This window comes from Ambystoma mexicanum, chromosome 3p, assembly GCF_040938575.1.
Source record: "Ambystoma mexicanum isolate Mex_15411 chromosome 3p, UKY_AmexF1_1, whole genome shotgun sequence".
In the NCBI taxonomy this organism is placed as follows: Eukaryota; Metazoa; Chordata; class Amphibia; order Caudata; family Ambystomatidae; genus Ambystoma; species Ambystoma mexicanum.
In genome coordinates this window covers 591,191,744-591,212,147 of record NC_090925.1, presented here as the reverse complement: position 1 = coordinate 591,212,147, position 20,404 = coordinate 591,191,744, and the positions used below count along the sequence as shown (strand labels likewise).

Here is a 20,404-nt window from a genome sequence, read left to right as displayed (position 1 = left end):
AGAGTAAAACCCTGATTCACAGAGCGGTGCAAAGTTTATTCTTGCAGTGCAAAGTGACTTTGCACTGCAAACGTACTGTTTACAGCGCTCTGTGAATCAGTGTGTAAGGGTCTTCATTTGTTGTAGTGAACATACTGCCAGGAAGAAATGCAACAGTAGATTTCGCGTGAAAGGGGTCCTCGTGCAACTAATACCTTATTGAAGTACTGCCTGCATGGCCACACATGCATTCATCTATCTATTTGGAAGCTTTATGTGGAGAATTGTTAGAGTATTTGAGGCTGCATATGGCAAATCATGGCGGCAGTTGCATATATAGTTTGCGCCATACATACTATGCCTTCCAGGCATGTGTATGCACTATTGGGGCATTTAAGGCTGCACTTGACATATGGCAGCCAAATGACTTTGGCATTGGCAATGCTTGTTTAGTATGTTTACAATGTTCTTTAAAGTGTCAATGGTGCAATCTATGAATATCACTTCATGCTACAAACAGGTGTTTTGATTTGTTCTAATGCTTGTGTGTGGTCATTTCTTTTTGTAAAATGTTATCCTTAATAATGACTTTCTGATTTTGACTTCATGTTCGCTTTGGTGTTATTTCAATTGATGTATTAGTTTCTTTAATTGTTTTTTATTTGTCTTTGTATAGCTTTTTATTGCATTCCCTCTGTGTTCTTTCTATTTACCTTTACTGATGGGGGGACCCTGTACACCCTTCTTTCCCAACCTCCACTCCACACTTCTTTCCCTCTGTCCCTTGTTCTTGTAAACTTCATTTTCTTCCTTCACCCAACTGCTGCTTAAACATTCCTCCTCTCGCGGGTTCTGGTCTCCTAGAGCGTCTCCTCTCCCTTCTTTTGAAGTTCCCATTCTTGGCCCTGTTTCACTGTTGTTTTTTTATAGAAAGGAATTATTCAGTCATGTGTTTTCCAGTAGTGAATTTTTGGGGCAAATGTTGCTGACATGTTTCCTAGACATTGTATAATGTTTTTCCTTTAGGGCAGGCCTATATAGTGGTGATGAGTTATGAAGTCATGGGGTCATCGCAACACCAGGTGAGGGGGATGGGCAGGTGCAGGGATTCACCTTTGGCCTGTGGCTGGCTGTGTGTGTTGTGGGAGAGGGGTCTGAGGCTTTTGGAGACAATGGGGTAGACATCTAGGAGAAACACCCGGGAACCTGCCCTGATCGCCTGACGAATGCATGAGACAAGTTTTCCTGATAAGCATTGCACTAATGGGCAAAAGTTTCATCAGAGCACAATGAGCATGCTCGAGGGAGGTTTGAGGTGGCCTTAGGTAGCCAACAAACATGCTAAGGCCTTTCAGCATAAAGATACAGATGTCATGTGTGATTGAATATCTTATCCGGTTTATCATTGGGCCCTTGAGATGCTGCTCTTCCATGAGTAACAGCATGGGTGCAAGACCTCTAGTGAAAAATCTGAACACCAACCTACATGGTTGCCACCAACAACCTGCAATGCACACAGGCAGTAAAAGCTGAAACTGCAAAAAAAGACACACTAATTGCATACTTTTACATTCATAATTCCAGACCAGAGTTTGGCTATTTTCATAAGATGCTTCTTTTAAAAAAAGATGCTGACATGAGTCATACAATTCTTCTTAACATCAGCAGACAGCAGGATGCCAGGTGGGATGATGTACACATCAGTTGTGGTTGATGTAATTAACTAAACAACTTCATAGTTTGAGAATGTAAAAGATGGCACTCACATTTGCAAGTTCCTCCGCTTCCGATGTGGGTGGTTGTTTGATCACAGAAGAGTCCTTGATCATGATGGCATATGTATACTTGATTGCAGGATTCTCCATACTGCCGTGCACATATGCGGCAGCAACCGCAACCATCCATTACTAAAGGGACCCCCGGAGCACAGCGCGGGGCCACCCAGGGGCAGTGGCATGGCTCATGGCAGTGCTGAGCAGAGATCTGGGGAAAAAAAATAATCATTTTTTTCAAATTCAATTCCTTCTTTAGAAAAAATACAAACAATGAGTTATCTCCAAACATTGCTTCCATAACATCAAGCCTAATACGGTGTAGCCTTATCAGATTTATTGTTGGGGGCGCTTGTTCTAAACAATGATAAGTATAGTCTTTCCATTTGTTCTACACATGTGGAGGAGTAGAACTGAGCACCAATTGAACCGTTCCTGATCCTGTGTTCATTTTGCCTTTCTTTACTTCTTTAGAAGGATGGTTCAAGGGTATGCAACCTGTGCCCCTCCAGATGTTTGGGAATACTCAGCATTGACTATGGAGGCAGAGAGAGTTGCAGTTCACTTCATCTAGAGAGCCAAAAGCTTCAGACCTCTGCCAGAAGATGCGACAATAATACAATAATTGTTCCTATTTCATATTCACATTAAGGGCCCAATTCATGGAATAGTGTGCAGTGATCGTGGAAAGCCAGCGCACTGAGAAGTACTGCGCGAGCCTGCGCGCAGAAGTTCTTCTGCGGACTCTGCATATTCATGGAATTGTTTGCGCAAAGTAACCGTATACGCAAGTACTGGCCGGAACCCCCGACACGCCCCCACGCAAAGCAAAAATAGGCAGAAACAGCACCTTGGCGTGTTTCCCCCGGGAGCGAATACATGCGGCCATTAAACAGTGCATGGGTCCCCCTAAGCAGGCCTGCATTTTAGGGACCCTGCTCAGGATCCCCTGTAACTGTTACCAGAACCCCGACAACATGCGTATGATTTATCATAACTCGCAAAAAAACGTGGAAAATCTGCACGTGAACAACCTTAAACTGTTCCTGCACCCCGCTTCACTGCATACGCAGACCCCTAAGTAAGATCGAAAACCCAGCTGCGTACACGCACCCCTAAATCCGACACCCGATCATACCTCTGTGCGGTGAATCCTATGTGCAAGTGTCTGTATGCCTGCCTTTGGGTAGCGGATAGAATGAAGGCTTTGCGTTGCCATTTCCCTGCCGAGAGGTTGCACGGTCGGGTCCATGAATATGTTTAGTTCTGTGCTTTAGTGGGTGTGCGATGGACTGCCTGCGGGATGTCCTTCGTAATTCCCACATTTTCCCTTGTTCTTCCTCATTTTCCAAGTTCCGCTCCTTCCCTACCCACTGCGCAAGCCATGCCCATGCTCTGCGTGGTGTCTTGAGCAAGCCACTCGGACACACGCAGAGGCATGCTGGCCTGGCACGAATGTTCTGCTTCATAGGCTTTCATCATGCGAATAAGAAATCCTACAAAATTACACTAATCAAGCGGAAGCCCTAGGGATCTCAGACGTAGCCTACAAAATCTTCACAGTTACACAAATTCTATCGGACTGCATGTGATGCGGGGGTTGTAACGTGAGGACTGGGTTGTCTAATGTATATTTCCGTTCAACCATAATGAATTGCATTGATGCATTGGCCCACAGGGGCATAGACGTGTTTCAGGATTCAAGACACAATGGCCTCATTACGACCCTGGCGGTAGAGTGATAACGGCGACGGTAGTGCTGCCACCGCCATTATCACTCTACCGCACATTACGAGTTCTGCTCGCAGGGCCGTTCTGTACGCCTGGTCAGACCAGACGTGCAGAGCGGCACCAGCTAGCAGAAAAGGATGGTAACAACGGTCTCGTTATTAACGGGACCGTTGTTACCATCCTCCCCATTCCCATTGAGCCATATGGGGGCTCAAATGGGAATGGGGACGTACCGGGTCCGGGTCCCGCGAATGGAAATTACTGGGCCCGCAAACGTCGGAATGGCCCGGTAATTCCCATTTTTCGGGACCCGGACCTGAGTTTGGCGGTAGCCATGCTGGTAAAAACGGCATGGCTACCTCCAAACTCGTAATGATGCCCAATATATTTCACCTGGATGACACATGGCATGAACCATTACAAGGGTCTTTATATTCAAACCCGGTTAATAACAGACCAGTTCAAACCGATGACTCCCGCAAACATACCACTCAAACTCACCGAATGCGATGGATTTAAGTCAAATTGCTCTAGAGGAAATGCTGCCCAGACCTGCTGCGCCCACACTAACGGCAAGCGAAAATATATACGGCAGAATAACACATGTCCAGCAGATTTGGTCCTAACAAATTTGCTAATCGATTGTGTGGCTTAACGTTGTTTTTCAGAACATTGCTGGGTTGGCAAATAGACTGAAACCCCCAGCTTTAGCCACCTTGCTGAACCAGGGTGATATCTTGCTGTTACAGGAAACATGGGCGATGGAAACAATTCAGCTGGTTCATTTGATATCATTTAGTGCAAAGGCAATACCAAGCGAGAAGGGGAGGAACTGTGGTGGTTTGGCAATTTAGGTTTCCCCTGCAATGGAATACAAGAGGATTTGCCTATATTTTGGTTCACCCACATTATTATTTTTTAATATAGTGGGTGAAGGGTTCCTTCTGGCATATAGCAAACCTTTACAACTCACCTCAGGGAAACACAGTAGGAGGGCCACTAACAGAATTGGCGGATATAATGTATGCTGTTAGAAATTCTGCTGCTGCTTGGATAATAAGCATTCACAAGCGCAAAGACAGCGGTCAATCATTGACTACTTCTTAATTGACATGGAGGACTGTCTATGGATATCAGATTTCGAAGTAGCCGCTAGGATTGGGAGTGACCGTGATCCTCTGACACCAATGATCGGGAATGGGAAAGACGTTACGTGCGAGCGTGGCTGCCGGAATGGAGCAAACAGGGACAACAACAAGGCTTGCAGAGTGACACGAAGGGAACCTACCGACCAGGATCTAAAAGTAGCCAAGCTCATACACCAAACCGTATATGACATTGAAAAATGCTAGAACATTGAAATCACCCAAGACATAGGATTATTGGCCCGGGGCAGTACAATGACTGCAGGGAGCCAAGCATTTAAAAGGACTCAACATACGTCAAACAGCACTGAGAGAAGAGCAACGTGGTTTGATATAACATGTTAACGGCTAAGCGGTTACTCCTGAATGCCTTGAGAAAATGGGACAGAAGCCAAGCAGAAATAGCCAGTGCTAGAATAGCTTATAAAAAAGCTGTTAGCCAGGTACTGCTATTAGATGCCCAGGTAATCACACAACGTTGCACCTGCTACCATCAAAGGCTAGTTAAGGCCACTATGACTGTGACTGGCAAGCTTCCCATGCCTACGCCAAAGGGCAAACTGTTGGCATTGGCAATGCTTGTTTACCAACTGCCCGTTTTATGCGATTTCCTACGCATCCATTCCCACCCACCCCGATCAGACATCACTTTTTACCTTGCCTGTTTGTTTTCAATCATAAAATGTCATTTTAGAAGGTTTCTATTTATGCTCGCATGCCTGCTCTCAGAAACTGCCGAAAAAGCCCCCAATTCGCCAGGCCTGTTTGCGGGGACATCTCTGGGGTGGGACCTTTGCGCAGCATGACTCTGGCAACTGTAGTAAAACGTCTCAATGTGTCCAGTCAGCTTCCTTAATCAGCCCAACCCATCCAAAACAGTGCATATGCTAAAAGAGGGACTCTGGCCGGGAAAAAGTGCTTAGTGGCCTAGGTGTCCGTTGAGTCCTTACCAAATCCACATAGCACAGCCGGCTGATAAACACTACCTCGAAACCCCACCCTGTTTCAGCATCGCTGATCAATCATTATCCCTTCTTTATTTTTCCATTTTCAAGGTCAGGTGGAGTCAGGGTCTGCTTCGCTCCTGGTCAAGCACGTGAGTCATGTGATGTCCTTACATTAAGTGCCATCTAACCTTCCTTAACCCTCTCCATTGCTTTCTGTCTTTGATGTTCCCTTAATCCGGTTAGGTAATCAGGCTAAACTTGTTTGCGTGGCCTGTTCTCTTAAGAAGCACCCTTATGGTTCTGGCCTCATTAATCAGCTACTTATGACCTTTCTGGCTAATGACAGCAATGTGGATTGTTAACCATCACAGCAGCTGTCTCTTATCAGCCTCTGTCATCTCGCGCAACACAAGTTCACAACTTCAAGACATGTCACACACAGTGGGCCTAATTGCAAGTTTGGCGGTCCCGAAACAAGGGTGCCGGTAGCAACGTACAGTTGCCCTTTCTGGACCGCGAAACCAAGTCTGCCGGTAGGGGCACAGAACTTCTGGCAGGCCTGGCCTGCTGGGAATTCAGGCCCCTACTGGCAGTGTTTTCACTGAGGCACCGGCACTTAACGGTGCCGGTGCTTCGGTGATCCCATTCCCGTGGGGAATGGGGATTTACCGTTTCGCCGCCTGCCATAATATCCCAGTGACACCGGGATGTCAGGCGGCAGAGACAGTGTTATGTGGTTGCCATAAAGGGACCTCACGCCTCAGGTGGGCCCCCAGCAACTACCCCCATATTGCCAGTCAGCAGTCTAACACAGCAATGTATTTCTTCATATATCACTTTAAGTTCTGGGGTTACAGTGTGCACTTTTTAGCGCTTGCCTCATAAGCTGCGTTTGCTGGAGCCCGTCAGGCCGTTACTTCCAATGGGGAAAGCAGAAGGGATTTGCTAACCTTGTTGTTTTGCAACACTGGTTTCTCCACCGTCAGCCACTTGCTTACAAAGAAGGATGCATAGCTATTCAGCAGGCATTCCGTTTTTCTGCTCCCTGCTGTCTCACGGAATGGCGCAACTATGAACCTTCTTTTTATCTCCATTATAATGTATGTCCCCACTTCCTCCGCCAATGAGAAACAGGAGCATGCCACCCTCGCTCACACCGCGCCACCCTCCCCAAACCACAGAAGAGAACAGAAATCACAAACGCAATGTTCATAATTGGAAACCCCTCCCCTCCCCCCGCTCCCCCGCACCGCTGACAAGCATCCTAGGGCATTATTGTACATTGGAACTTTCTGGAAGCCTTGTGTCTTGCTAACATCCTGCTCTGCTGCGATCAGGGTATGGTGGAACACATTTGAATCTGGGATTTAATTTAGCTTGAACATTCTATTTTTGCTTGCGTTCCACAAAGGTGCTAACTACTTGGAAGTAAAAAGTAAAGCAGCGAGGAGAATGGAACTAATTTAAAATACAGTCCCCTATTATCGAATTACCATAGTGCTAGCAGTGTCTTGTAGTTCGGCACAACGGTTATTAATTATAATTAATCATTTTAATCAGCACGCATTATGTTGCATCTATGTTAATATGTACATTCAAATACGACAGATATATCCCCAGACGTTCCACCTGTTAAGCACACCAGAACTGGCACGTCCTCTAAAAGCTTTGAAAAGCATCATCTGAGCCCATATGCTATACATAATCAATTAGAACACACACATGGATTGCATCGCAAATGTCAATTGAACACGATGTTGCAGTTATACGGCATTAGTAACTGAGTATCAAGATGATATATGGTTAATATTACAGGTATGCGCGTCTACGCTTTTGGAAAATTCTTCAGGCTTTAATGACAACAGAGAAATGTGACATATGCGTCCTTACCTGTGAAAGAAAGCACAGAACAAAGACGAAAAACAACACACTCTCCACTTCACACTTCGGGTGCAGCTGTGACATATTGAACTGTGCAACCAACACTCCGCCAGTTTAAATATAGCACCGCGCTTCCCGTTTTCCGACACACTCTGCGGGAACTTGATGGTGTGTGTATAAACTCGCCGCTGTGATGTCACTTGCAGACTGCAAGACAAACACGAAGAGAGTTGGACATGCGTCAAAAATGCGCGTTACGGAAGCTTCCAGCGAACGTTTCCATTCACTCCACACAGAGAGTGCAAGCCGAGATGGCAGTTACCGAAGGCGAATATTCAGAACTAAAGCCGGGTTTACGCTGCTGAAAAATTGCGAGTGACCTGCAGAATGGCGGGAATAATGCATGGCAGAACATATGCAAAGCAGCTGCTTTGTTTTGCTGTGTCCCATGTTCGTCCATGGAGACACTCGCGGCCTAATTACAGGGTGTGCTGTGACCAGGCCAGTCATTTGCCCTGTGCCGGATGGAAATATCCGGCCAGGCGGTCATGGTCAATGGCCATAGGCCGGCCACCTCATGAATTTGTATGAGTCACTCTGTGGTGAATCTGGGCTCTGGCAAAGAGAAGAGGAAGGAATGCGTTGTGCAGTGCTTTGCTGAATGGATGGATGCATGCTAGTCTGGAATGTCTGAGGTCAGAGAGAATGTTGAAGTGTGAGAATGTAGCTTCATGAGTGAGAGAATGTTAGGAGTCTGGCATTCCTGTGGCATTTGAATACATGTAGCCTGGGTGGTGGGAGCCTGTGGGTTCCACTCGTGTAACCTGAGGACTTACCTTGTAACTGAATAAAGGAACAACTGAAGGAGTGAGTATGGCAATCATTTTTCTATAGATGCAAAGAAAGCAGGTAAAGGGCTAGCTACTAGGGAGGAGTGGAGTCGTCGCGGATGTCCCACCATGCCGCACTCCACATCTAACGCAGGGAACATGAGGTAGCTCAATCTCAAGGATTTGCAACCTGGAAGTGGAATGCGATGGAGAATTCTACAGACCTCTCTTTGTGGAACTTTAGAGGAGTGAGAGTTGATCAACTCTGAACCTCACCTGCACTCTACTTCGTCCTGAGAGATACTCTTGCGCCCTAGAATCTTGGCTGCAGACTCACTCCTGGGATTCATCTGTCCTGCGTCTTCAGGGGGTGGAGAGTTGACATTCGGTTTCACATGCCCATGGTCAATGGCTGTTTGTTGTTTTTGTTAGGCTAGATCTGTGTTACTTTGTTTGGGGTGGTTCAGTGGTTGCTCCTTACCAGCTCGTTCACTTAGATCAGTATGTCCGCTGCCTGTTCTTCAGTCCTTTATGACCAGGCGTTCAATGTTCCAGATTTTGCTGTTCTCAGTGAGAACATAATACCATCTCATGGTTAGTACTTGCAGTGGCCGACTGTATTTGGACAGGATGACAACGTTTTTGTGGATCAATCTTGTTTTAACTCAATCACTGCGATGTGTGAGAGGAATTTTCATTGCAGCTTTTAGTCATGCTAGTCTTTTTTCTTATTACTGCCTTTTCTGACTACAAGTAATCAATCTCTAACCAAACAGGAGGGGCCCCACTCATCAAATGCAGCAGTGACACCCCTTGTGGCTGGGTTCGGTCTCAATCTGTGGGCTGCAACCGGTTCTAGGGATAGGGTCTTTGCTAGGTGCTGCTAACCACTGGAGATTTTCCTTGACAGTTCCAGCCACTGTTTCCACTTATCCATTTGATTGTGTATAATAAAGGGGTGCCCTGAGTTGCTATGTGTTACCTTCCACAAGATAAGTCACCATCTCATTTCATACTCACTGAACTGAGCTTCCAATTCTTTGGGGAAATCTTCTCCTATAAAATGCACCCCAGCACACTAACTGCTCTTCCAGTGACCATGTCAGGGACAAAGTAAAGTCCAATCTATCTTCAGAAGCAACCCACCATGACTATGACATAACTGCTGTCAGGTTCCATTCGATCCGAAGGGCTCATAAATCCAGTTCTATTCTGTCCCATAGCGCTTCTGGAGCCTCAACACTGCAGGGGTGCCCGCCTCCTGTGAAGGGTCGTGTCACTGACATGGCACTCGTGGCACAAATCCCCTGCTCTGTCAGGATTGTGCTCCATCTGTGGACACCATGATGTATTGCTCTGCGCTTATTGGCAGTGAGATCTAGATGTATTTCATTCACCTTGGAAGAAATGACAGATGTCCTGAAACAAGGGTTGGCCATTACTCCCTGAACTATCATGTGCTCTGGCAGAGTTCAAACGCAATTTATTTGTATGATTGAAGTGCTTGTGGCAGCATCTTTCAGCTGACAGTAGTGCATTGTCTACGGCCATTGTGCCAGTTCACTGAATCTCACTGTTTTTGTCATTGGGTCCCATTACGAGTTTGGAGGTAGCCATGGTGCTATTAGTGCCACGGCTGCCTCCAAACTCGGGTCCAGGTTCCTTGAATGAGGAATTACCAGGTCATTCCAACCTTGGAGGACCCGGTAATTCCTCATTCAAAAAAACCCATCCCCATTCGAGCCCCCATAGGGCTCAATGGGAATGGGGAGGGAGCTAATTACAGGCCCGTTATTAACAGGCCTGTTATTAGCTCCCTGGTCCCCTTGCGGGACCTGTAAAGGACGTCTGGTCTGACCAGACCTTCTGAGCGGGTCCCACAAGGGAACCTCATAATAGGGCGGAAAGGGTTTACCGGCACTGGCACCATTACCGGTGCCGTTAAACCCATTCCGCCAGCCTCGTAATGAGGCCCATTGTCTTTTTCAACAAAGCCTTTAAGGAAACAAATACATATTTGCATCAGCGGAAGGGCCTTCAGCCAATCAGGTGCCTGAAACAGCGGGCGAGAATAAACATTCTTCACTCACTGCTTCCAGCCACCCAAGGCCCTTCCCCAGGTGGCACCATTTATTTTTTACAATTAATGCAGGGAGGCAACAGGTAGCCACACCCTGCTGCCTCCCACTCCTTCCCTCCCACCCTGCTTACCTGCTGGACAGGAGCCTTGTGCTGTGGCCACAGTCTATGCCAATAATGGTAATTGTAAGCCAATTCCATGAAGCAGTGACCACAATTTATGTCAGTATGCTCACTGTAAAATGTGGCCACAATCTATGGCAGAATGCTCACTGTAAATCACGTTCATGAAGCCATAATCTATGTGGGTATGGTCACTGTAATACACTTTCATGAAGCTACAGCCACAATTTATGCCAGTACCGCTGCCCACAACAGTACATACAGCAGCCCCTGGAGTCCATCTGTTTAACTTTCACCTGCTCATGTCCCCAGAGCAGGTGAGATGATTGAACGCATTGTAACCGCATGACTCACAATAATTGGGGGACACCCAGTTCCACTCCTTTCCTTTTGTGACTTGCGAATAAAAATATAAACATTGTCAATGGCAATAGCTACTTCATAAGAATGGAAAATATACCAGACAATTGCAATATGTAAGAGAAATGTTCAATTAATACATGTTCCAACTGTTGTACTTAGTTTTGATGAATTGAAGGAAAGAAATTCCTTATAATGTATTTTCATGTATTCGATATTGGAAGCAACAAACTCCGGTCAAGATTAACTACCTGGCCGTATTCCAGTATATTTGTGATCAGACCAGTCCTTTGCCCTGCTTGAGATTTATAGTTGATTTGATTTGATTGAGGTTATGGAAAGTGGTTGATTACCTGGAGGACTCTTGGCACAAAGAATTTGAGTGTATTCTATCCATTTTTTAAGGTCCTTCTGAAAGAAAGATGGGTTTCCAGTGCACACATGAAAAATGGTAAAAACTTCCAGAGGCTTGAGGCTATCACTGAGATGGCTTTGCCTCCAATGTTTTTTTCTACATAGTTTTGGGATCTGGCAAGTGGGTTGGAACTGGAGGAAAGAGGTTCCAATTTTGCCACTAATCTCTAACAGTGGGGAACTGGGAATATCGTCTACTGACAGGTCCAAGTAAAAGGCATTGCCATAATCCGGACTAGAGACTATTATAGTTGTTAGAACTGAAATTCGATGAATCAGGGGCAAGATTGAGAGAACTCTGTGCAAAATCTGTAGATGTAAAAACAGGTGCCAGTAGCAAAATATATCTGGGAAGCAGAGATAGGGACTATCACATTTAAAGTCTGAGTCAATACCTTCTGTACACATTCCACACCTCCATCCATTCCACTGCTGACATCATACACTTCCCCATTCAGGCACAGATAGAACACATCTTGCTTCTTTACCTAGATACACACACACACACACACACATTCAGATCCCGACACACAACACTTGGCATACACTAGTCATACCCAATAATTAATGTGCCATGTCATACACTGTTACCATCTGGTACATTTTGGTAATTCCTACCCAAAAATATGCTTTATATCCATAACTTCTGGCACATATCAGTGATGCCCTATACGTTACACTATACATATATAACATCTGGAACATATCAGTGATAACCAATACGTTACACTATACATATATAACATCTGGAACATACTGTGGATTACATAATTAGCATGCTTCTATAATATCTACCGTACTACCAGTCCTACATATTCCCCAGCTCCCATCCCACATGCAACACATTTAATGATATCCAACCATTTCCGCCTAGCACACCAACACTCCTATGCCCACCCACCTTCCTGCCAAATGAACTAAGCAAGTGGGTCTCTAAGAAAATTATTCTCTGCTCAGAGCTAAAAGTCTTTGCTTCTCCTGCAGCCCTTCCACTAACTTTGTCCATATACATGTATTTAGGGTATTTTCTGGCAGTGGGCCATGGCTGGCTGTTCTCCCACCACAACTTATTTTGTTCCCTTTCCTTTTCCGTTAGCGCGCTTGAATCTGTTACCATGGCACCAGAAAAGACCAGGTTGTCACCATTGCTGTAAAATAACTCTCCTCGACACTCTGGGAGTTTTCCGGTAAATTGCTTTAATAGATTTCTTTTGAAGTTGAATCTTAATTTAATATACAAGAGAAGGGCCCTCTGGTGCCCACCGCCGAGGCTACATAATTCCAAGTACCTTGGGTGGAACACCCTCCATATACATTCCACACTCTCATCCATACCATTGCTGACATCAAACACTTTCCCATTCAGGTACAGATGTAACACATCTCCCTTCTTTACCTGACACACACACACATTCAGAATCAGACACATAATAATTACAAACCCAAAGCGCAGGGGTGAAGTGCTGCCATTGCATAGTGCGAAAAAGGGGAGCCAGAGTTCAATTTAAGGCCAGTTGTCAATGGTCCTTAATCAGTTTTGCAGATTGTAAACTGACTGCTGCTTATTCTCATCCATATGGAGTAGGATGTGTCCCATTACATATGAATAGAACTGAAGCAGGTGTCAAGTCCTAAAAATTAAAGGGGGGGGGCTCATCAAAAAAGGAAATGGGGTGTGACATCACCAGAAATTAGCATATCAAGGTGAAATATGCACATTTAATTAAATTGGCTTTGCATTACCAACCAAATTGCACAGGACGAATGCATTTGCCTTTCATAAAATTAACACACACACAAAATCAAGTGAGGACATTTGCTTCTAATGGTGTTTTTGAAAATGTTAAAAGGTATGCATGTTTTGAACTCCAAGAACCAATACAAATGTTTTGCCTGGAACTTGCAGTACCGAAATGGGACATTTCACCTTTAGTTGTTTGGTATTTTTAATCAAGTTAAGTAGTGCTGTGGTGAAGTGTCCAGCCTGCAAACCTTACAGACCCCTGTTCCCGATGTTGGGGATCCCCGATGTTCATCCCCTATGAATCCCGATTCATAAATTCAAATAGGACATTCAATGTTCCTCATTTTATCTGCTTAAAGTGGGTGGACTCCGTCTACCAGTCGTGTACTCGTGACTTGAGCCCTGAACTGAAGGCCAAATAAACATGAGTTTGCTAAGATGCTGAATGCAAATATAAATGAGAGGGGCGATAGTGATGAATTCTGGAGGACCCCACTCGGAGTGGCAGGGGAATCCAAATTGAAAGGGACGATAATCACAGATTGCTGACCGTTCATAGGATGTGAACATTCATGAGGAATTTTGGATGATAAAGTAAAAAGGAGATGGAAAATATCACATCAAGGAGCCATGTTAAAAAATGCAACGAAGAAACCAGTATGCAGATGTCGGCAGAACAAGCACCGAGAGGGAGTCAATTAAAACAATAGAAATGTCAGTGGGATAAATGTACAGTATGCTTCAATAGGTGGTAAAATGGCTATGACATCAAAGGTCTAAGGAGTAGTAGACCCGCCTGGATCATCTGAACCGGAAGTGGTCTGCCAGGAACACCCAATGTCTCAGAAATGATGAGATCACAGGTTCTTGGCATCCCAAGAGTCAACACCCTGAGAATAGGGGGTGGGGCTCCAGTCACAGATCTTCACCCATAGTTTCATTGCACAAATGCAAAAATCTAATAAAAGGAGCCTCCAAAAATGCACATAAGCACCACAGAGGCCATCCCACCTGTCTCATGTCTTAACTTCCGCCTATGAGGGGAAATCACAGATCGCATGGTGGCAAGCCCAGTTGTGGTTGGCAGGACTGAGCATGTGCAGTGGCAGGGCATGGGTCATAAAATAGGGCAGGTCGGGTGAAAATACAGGACTTCTTTCCAAACATGGGTGAGACTGAAGTTGAGAAAGTGAGGACCATTCCTTCTATTTTGAGAGCAGAATGGGACAAGGGTGCTCTAGTTTTCTCTTATTGCATACTTTAACTATACAATCCTTGAATATCAGTTAAAAGGAAGTTCATGCTGTAAAGGAAGTATGTTCAAAGAGAATAACTTCAAAACCTCAATGTTTGCAGACACCATTTTATCGTGCAAGTTGCTTTTGACAAGTGATGCAGTTATTCTCATCAAAATCATCCTAAACATGTCCTCTAAATGGAAACACAGATGATTAGGACAAATCAACACTTGTAGTGCTCAATAAGAGATAGATGCAAGAAGGCTTTAATTGGTTGTCTTGAATGTCATTCATCTAAGCATAACATTGCCAGTTCACACTCATCACCTTTTGCACCAATCGAGAGATTAATCAATGCCATGTGTAGTAAAGAGAGATTGGCTCATTTTAAGATAACATTGGAAGTTCTTCTGAAATTGAAACATTATAAATGATTCTTTTTGTAGTATGCATGTATTAAAACGACTGAAAATACAATGTCATCATTTCTGGCCAAACTTCATTCTCCATGCCCCCATTCTAGACTATGAAGTATTTGCAAGATTCTCAAATTGTCTTTGAGGGGAGGAGGTCAAAGTGCAAAATAAGATTTAAGCTGTAAACTCCTGTAATTGGTTTAGGTTTTGAAGAGTATGCACTTTTTGGAAGCAATTTTTTGAGCGATGGGGATGGCATCAAAAATTGCAGGTAAAGATTTCATAGGCTTGAATTTTGGAATCTGTTTGGCTGTTTATAATTTTAATTGCATTTCGTTTTGGAATTATTTTGTAGATTCTTAATTTTTAACTGGGAAATTGAATATCAAGAATCCGGCTGGCCTCACAGTCCATTCTTAAAGAGATATGACACACATCTTAGGCCTCTCAGAGTAGTGGAAACGTGAGATTTTGAGTGGAGGTGGCGTGCCAACAGACCAGCTGAATGGAACAGGCTTGTTGACAGAGATCTTGCAATACATTTCAAACATCCAATCAAGGGTAGGACCAAGGGGGATGGAAAGGGAGATCACAAGTTGAGTCAGGCCCAGAGTTGCATGGCAAGGGTTTCCAGGTTGGTTCCCCACACATTCGTATCACCAAGTACTAAAGGGTTGGTTAATATAAGGCTGAGTAGTGCAATGATATTGACCAAGTCGTTAGCAAAGGTAGCATTGGTGTAGCGGGATGGTGGTGGATGTCAGGATAATGGCAGTGAAGTAATTGTTGCAGGGAAATTAATGCACATAGAGATATTCAAATGTGATGAAATTAGTCTTGTTCAATAGAGCGCAGGTTTAAGGATGATGCAAACATCGCCAGCAGTGGGGCTCTTTTTGTCTACAAGTGTGGCACTGAAGCCCACAGGGACCAATGTTCAAGAGGACAGGGTTGCAGATGACATCAAGGTATGTATCCGTAAGGTGAAGTAGTTCAAGGTTTTCAGGAGACACTATTATTTGCTAGGTTTTTAGAATATTTCACTATTGATTTGATGTTCTATAGCAACATATGTGGGTGCTGTTGACTTTTGAAAGCACGAGGGCTGGAGAGTTGTGCAGTGCTTGTGTGGTAGGTGGAGGTAGATGCTGACTGTAGATTTTTAGCTGAGATAGTGATTCCAGCAACCGATTAACACGAGGGTGACCAAGGGAAAGGAACATGTTTGAAAGAGTGGTGTGGTTGCATCATAGAGGGGAGGAAGCAGTTCAGTATATCTTAGAACCGCATAGTTCAGTAGATAAGCAAGGAGCATAGAGAAAGATCTTAAAGGGGCAGAGAAGATGCAGAAATTGTCAACCAGGGAGAGAGATAGATTTACTGTGTAGCCACAGAGTGCCTGGGCGTTTGCAATTTGTAGAACCAGGGAAATTCCTTTCCTGTGTTCCTAGCAGTGATGTGCCTTAAGTGTTGTTGTTGATGCCTTGCAGGCCAGTTTCCGTGAGTAAAGCTGGGGGTATTACCTAAGCTGATTGCACATGATTTTCCTGAAGTCGATTTTTCCGAATTCAGGGAGTTGTTTCTTTACTGCAAATATATGTGAAGGGTGGGTTTGGTTTGATAAATAATATAGGGGGCTTTGGGGGGATAGCAGGGCATCTCCCCCCTCATATATGTGTGGTCAAAGCAACCCAAAAATGTTTTCACTCAAATCATCCACGGGCAAATAAATTTGGTCAAACAACCCCAATCCAAGCTGGTTGGTAGTCTGAAAGGGTGTAGGTTTGACCACATCCACATGGTATAATCTTTGCAGTCTAAGATTAGAATTACCTATTAAATAGAATGAATAAATACCTTGATTGAGGTTGATAACTGAATCTGCTTCTGATATTCACTTTTTATAGATTGTAGCCTGGTTCACGGGCTAACAAGGCTGTAGAACATGCTCTGTGTTTCTGAAAATATATACTGTTACATTAGGTCATGTCAAAGAGTATCACTGTGCAGTACCCTGTATTCTGGCCTTTGATGTTCTAGGTACGTATTAAAGTTTTGCAAAGCTTGCGTGGCTGCTGGAGCGTTCCTGCTCCAGCAGTGAGGAGCAGTCTGCATCTTCTCTCTGCTGCTTCCTGTCATGGCTGCCAGGGTCCACCTCAGAAAGTACCACAATATCCATTAAACTGCAAACACATGCTTGACATCTCAATATTCTCAATAACATTCAAGATACAGAAAACACACCCTCAACATCCATGTTATCATTTCCTTCAATGAATACCATATCTTATACCTGAGGGAAAACCTGCTCATGTTATGCCACCATTTTGGATTAGCAAGTCCGTTTAAAGTGCCTAATGAGCAACAAAAATGCAAAATCCAGGTGAGGAGGAATCGCGGTGATAAGAGATACCTCAGGGATGGCCCACATTGAGATCCTGGTAAAAACATACTGGTCATTTAAGTGTTTGTCTTTTTCATGTGTTGTCGACTTAAGTACTTCCTTTGTTATAGAATCTAGCGAACACAGATTTACAGCAGGTTCTTCTTATATCATCATAATCTATTCTAAATTCGAAGACCCATAAAACCAACAAGAAAAGAAAAACTACAACCATTCGGCAAAAGATCACATCATGGACCATCATGTCATGATAAGCATAAGCATAAGGTTAATAAAGCAGTTTCCAAATAATATTATCACTGCAATTATCTCGATAATCATTACTTGGTAGAAGGTAATTAAATATAAAGTAAAGGGGCAATATAAAAGCATATCAAGACATCACAAAGCTTCCCAATACATAATAATTACTGGGTCACATACAAATATTGTGCTCTTCTTTTCCAAGTCCTACTGAGGAAGTTAGAAACCTCAAAAATGATCCAACTATAAGCTATTGGCTTACATAAAGATCCTGGGCCTGATTCTCAGATTTGCACAGGAGTAAATCTGAGAGGCCTTTAAGTAATACAGCCCAAGCTGGCTTTTACCTTCAGTGGGGGAGGGGGACAATGGTATGCATGGATCCATACACTGTTTTGGGTGACTTGTTGCTAAAATAAAACAAATAACGGAAGAACATCTGACATAGAGAGTGCAATGAAGAGTAAAGGCGATTTCACCTTGTTTTTCTCTGTACTTTTACACTCCGATTTCAGAGAGTGTTAAAAAGGGCATGCAGGGGAGCAGCAATTCGTGGGTATAAGAGTTAGTGGTCCCCTGCAGGCAATTACATTTAATAAAAAAATAATAATAATTATCATCCGAGTTACTGCCTCCTCCCAAAAGCAAAGACAATCTCTACTATCCAACTCCCGCCGTCGACCAATAATACATGTTGACAGGATGGAATGAAAGCAGAACCTGTGCATGCTGGGAGGAGGGTGGGACTAATATTCAAGTGCCCTTCAACTACCAGCGCCTGCCTATTCTCGGAATAATAATACATGTCGAGAAACATTCCTTTCTTACAAGCAGACCAACATGTCCTGCAGAATGTTGCCACTGCAAAATAGATTCCACTGGGTAGAAGATGGCTGGGTAGGGTGAAGTCTGGCCACGTGATAGCGGATGCCTACAAGGGTAAGGTTGTCAGTTGTCTATTCCCTCGGGCACCCTATTGCAGATCTAGGCTTTGCTTTCACTTTTGTTTTACTTTAGTTCAATGTATTCAATCGAATTGGTCCATGACTGCAATTCACAGAAAGTGAGAGAAATATATGAATAGCCCAGAAATGGAACCTAGTGTTCCCGGTGACATTGGGTCATCTAATCACTTTATGGTACATGTATATTGTACTGGCATTTTCGGCACACTTATCCCCAGAAAAAGTAGACTCTGACACTTATGAGAGTTGTAAGAGGATTCAATTCAGCACTACAGCTAAGTTAACGCCTAGTCTAGAATACTGAATGAAAACCCTTATGGATATATCTTTATGTCCAGTTCATGCGTTCTGGATGACTACCCCTATATAACACCCCTCTCTTGGAATCCCCCTGACCCCACTGAGCCAAGAAGTAGTTCTGTTTTGTAAGTTTAAAAGGTTTATTTGATAATTTAAACAATAGATATATATATGACACTTTATAATAAATTAATAATTGAATATCACACTTAATCTGATATGATACAGATTAACAACAGAGAATCTGGCACTAGCACACTTCTTTATAATTACTAAGGAGTTGAGATGAAATGGATAAGATAGCACACAGGTGAATAGGAACAAAAGAAGAAGGTGGTACACATTGCTTTATAGAGTTCAAATGGATGCAAGGTTGAATGAATGAAATGCAGTATAGAAATACTCAATATGATTTCAACAAAACAATGTAATCACTTTTCTCTGGCAATCCCCTCCCCCCCTTGATGCAAGGCAAGGAAATGGAAGGAAGCACACAGTTCTCAGAAATGCAATCAACGGTAATTCAGTTCAATCCAGCAAGCTTAGACTACATAAGTTTGAAAACACAGGCCCAAATTGCTTGGATATGTGCTGGCAATGAATTAAAAATATGCTAAAAATGCTTTTAATTCCCTGTCAGAGGTTCAGGGTGAGTGGTATCTAGTTAATATTAGCTCAGCTCACACTAGCAATGATGCAGGGATAGTTAGCAGGTTAAACGAATTTCTGGCAAATGGAAGGCAAGCAGCAGCAGTTTTTACATGTGAAGAAATTTGCAAATCGCGGTAAAATTCGCGGATGCGCCGAGCGCTATTACAGGAGAACCACAGGGACTATCTCTATCGTTTTGGGGTCCTAGGAAAGCCTAGGATCTCATCTTCCAAATGAAAGTTACTGCAAGTCTCTAGCACAAACGGTTGCGGAGATATGAGCGATTAAATAAAGGTCGTTTTTCAGATTTGAAATTTTAAAGTTCAAAAAGACACGTGCAGCTTGCAACTACGAAATGACAAGTGACAGCTTTGCAAATGACAGGTGACAGTTAGGAGACAGTTCTACTTAGATTAAAATAGGTTGAATTAGATGAATTTAAACTAAGAGATTGGTTCTGCACAGTTTTCTAGGTACTCACACTATATTCTTGAGTGAAATGGGCCTCGCCATGGATCTGGTCAGGGTTTTGGACTGGGCTCGGGTCTCTCTCTGGGCACAGCACTGCTTTCTCTCTGGGTACAGCACTGCTTTCTCCCTCTGGTCTGGTCTCTAGTTCTGGATAGATTGAAGTCTCTAGTTTGGCTCTCTGGAGGTTTGATGGAGGTAAAGTATGGATTTTTCCGGCAGAGCGTCCCGCTGCAGATGGAATTTGAAGGTCCCTATCTGTCCTGTCTGTCTGCTTTTATGTGTTTAGAATGTGGGTGTGTTCTAGTATCACTGACCCTACCTCTCTCTCAGCTTCTAATTGGTCAAACTTCCATTTATCATTTGATTGGGGAATGAACTGTGAGTCAGCGTGATGTCATTTTACAGCCTGCAGAAAGTCCACTCCTCCTGTCAACTTACACACAAATCTAGATTTGAAACAAATACATATTTGCAGAGGTACATATTGTTTTAAAATCATATGCACCCATCATGCATTACAGGAGGTATCCCCTGTTCAAACTCTGCTCTTCCTGGGAGCTTGCATTCAGAAATGGCACATATTTCACTTTTTAACTGATTTTTCAATTTCTGACATTGACCCAACTTTACATACATGTGCGCAGGGAGTAGGGACATTAACTGATGAAGTTTCAGATTTTTAACATGCATACATTTAGAGTTATATCCACT

At 43.8% G+C, this 20,404-nt stretch overlaps 1 protein-coding gene across 1 annotated transcript in view; it reads right to left on the bottom strand.

Annotated features, from left to right (window-relative positions):
- The window catches only part of CCN5 (cellular communication network factor 5), a 200,635-nt gene extending 192,705 nt beyond the window's left edge, over nt 1-7,930 (bottom strand). The window contains exons 1-2 of the mRNA XM_069651343.1: nt 7,465-7,930; nt 1,746-1,962 (exon numbers count right to left, since the gene is read on the bottom strand). Coding sequence (XP_069507444.1) covers nt 1,746-1,962; nt 7,465-7,539 — 292 coding nt within the window. The 5' untranslated portion in view covers nt 7,540-7,930. The remainder of the gene's footprint in view (nt 1-1,745; nt 1,963-7,464) is intronic.
- Between the last annotated feature and the right edge of the window lie 12,474 nt (nt 7,931-20,404).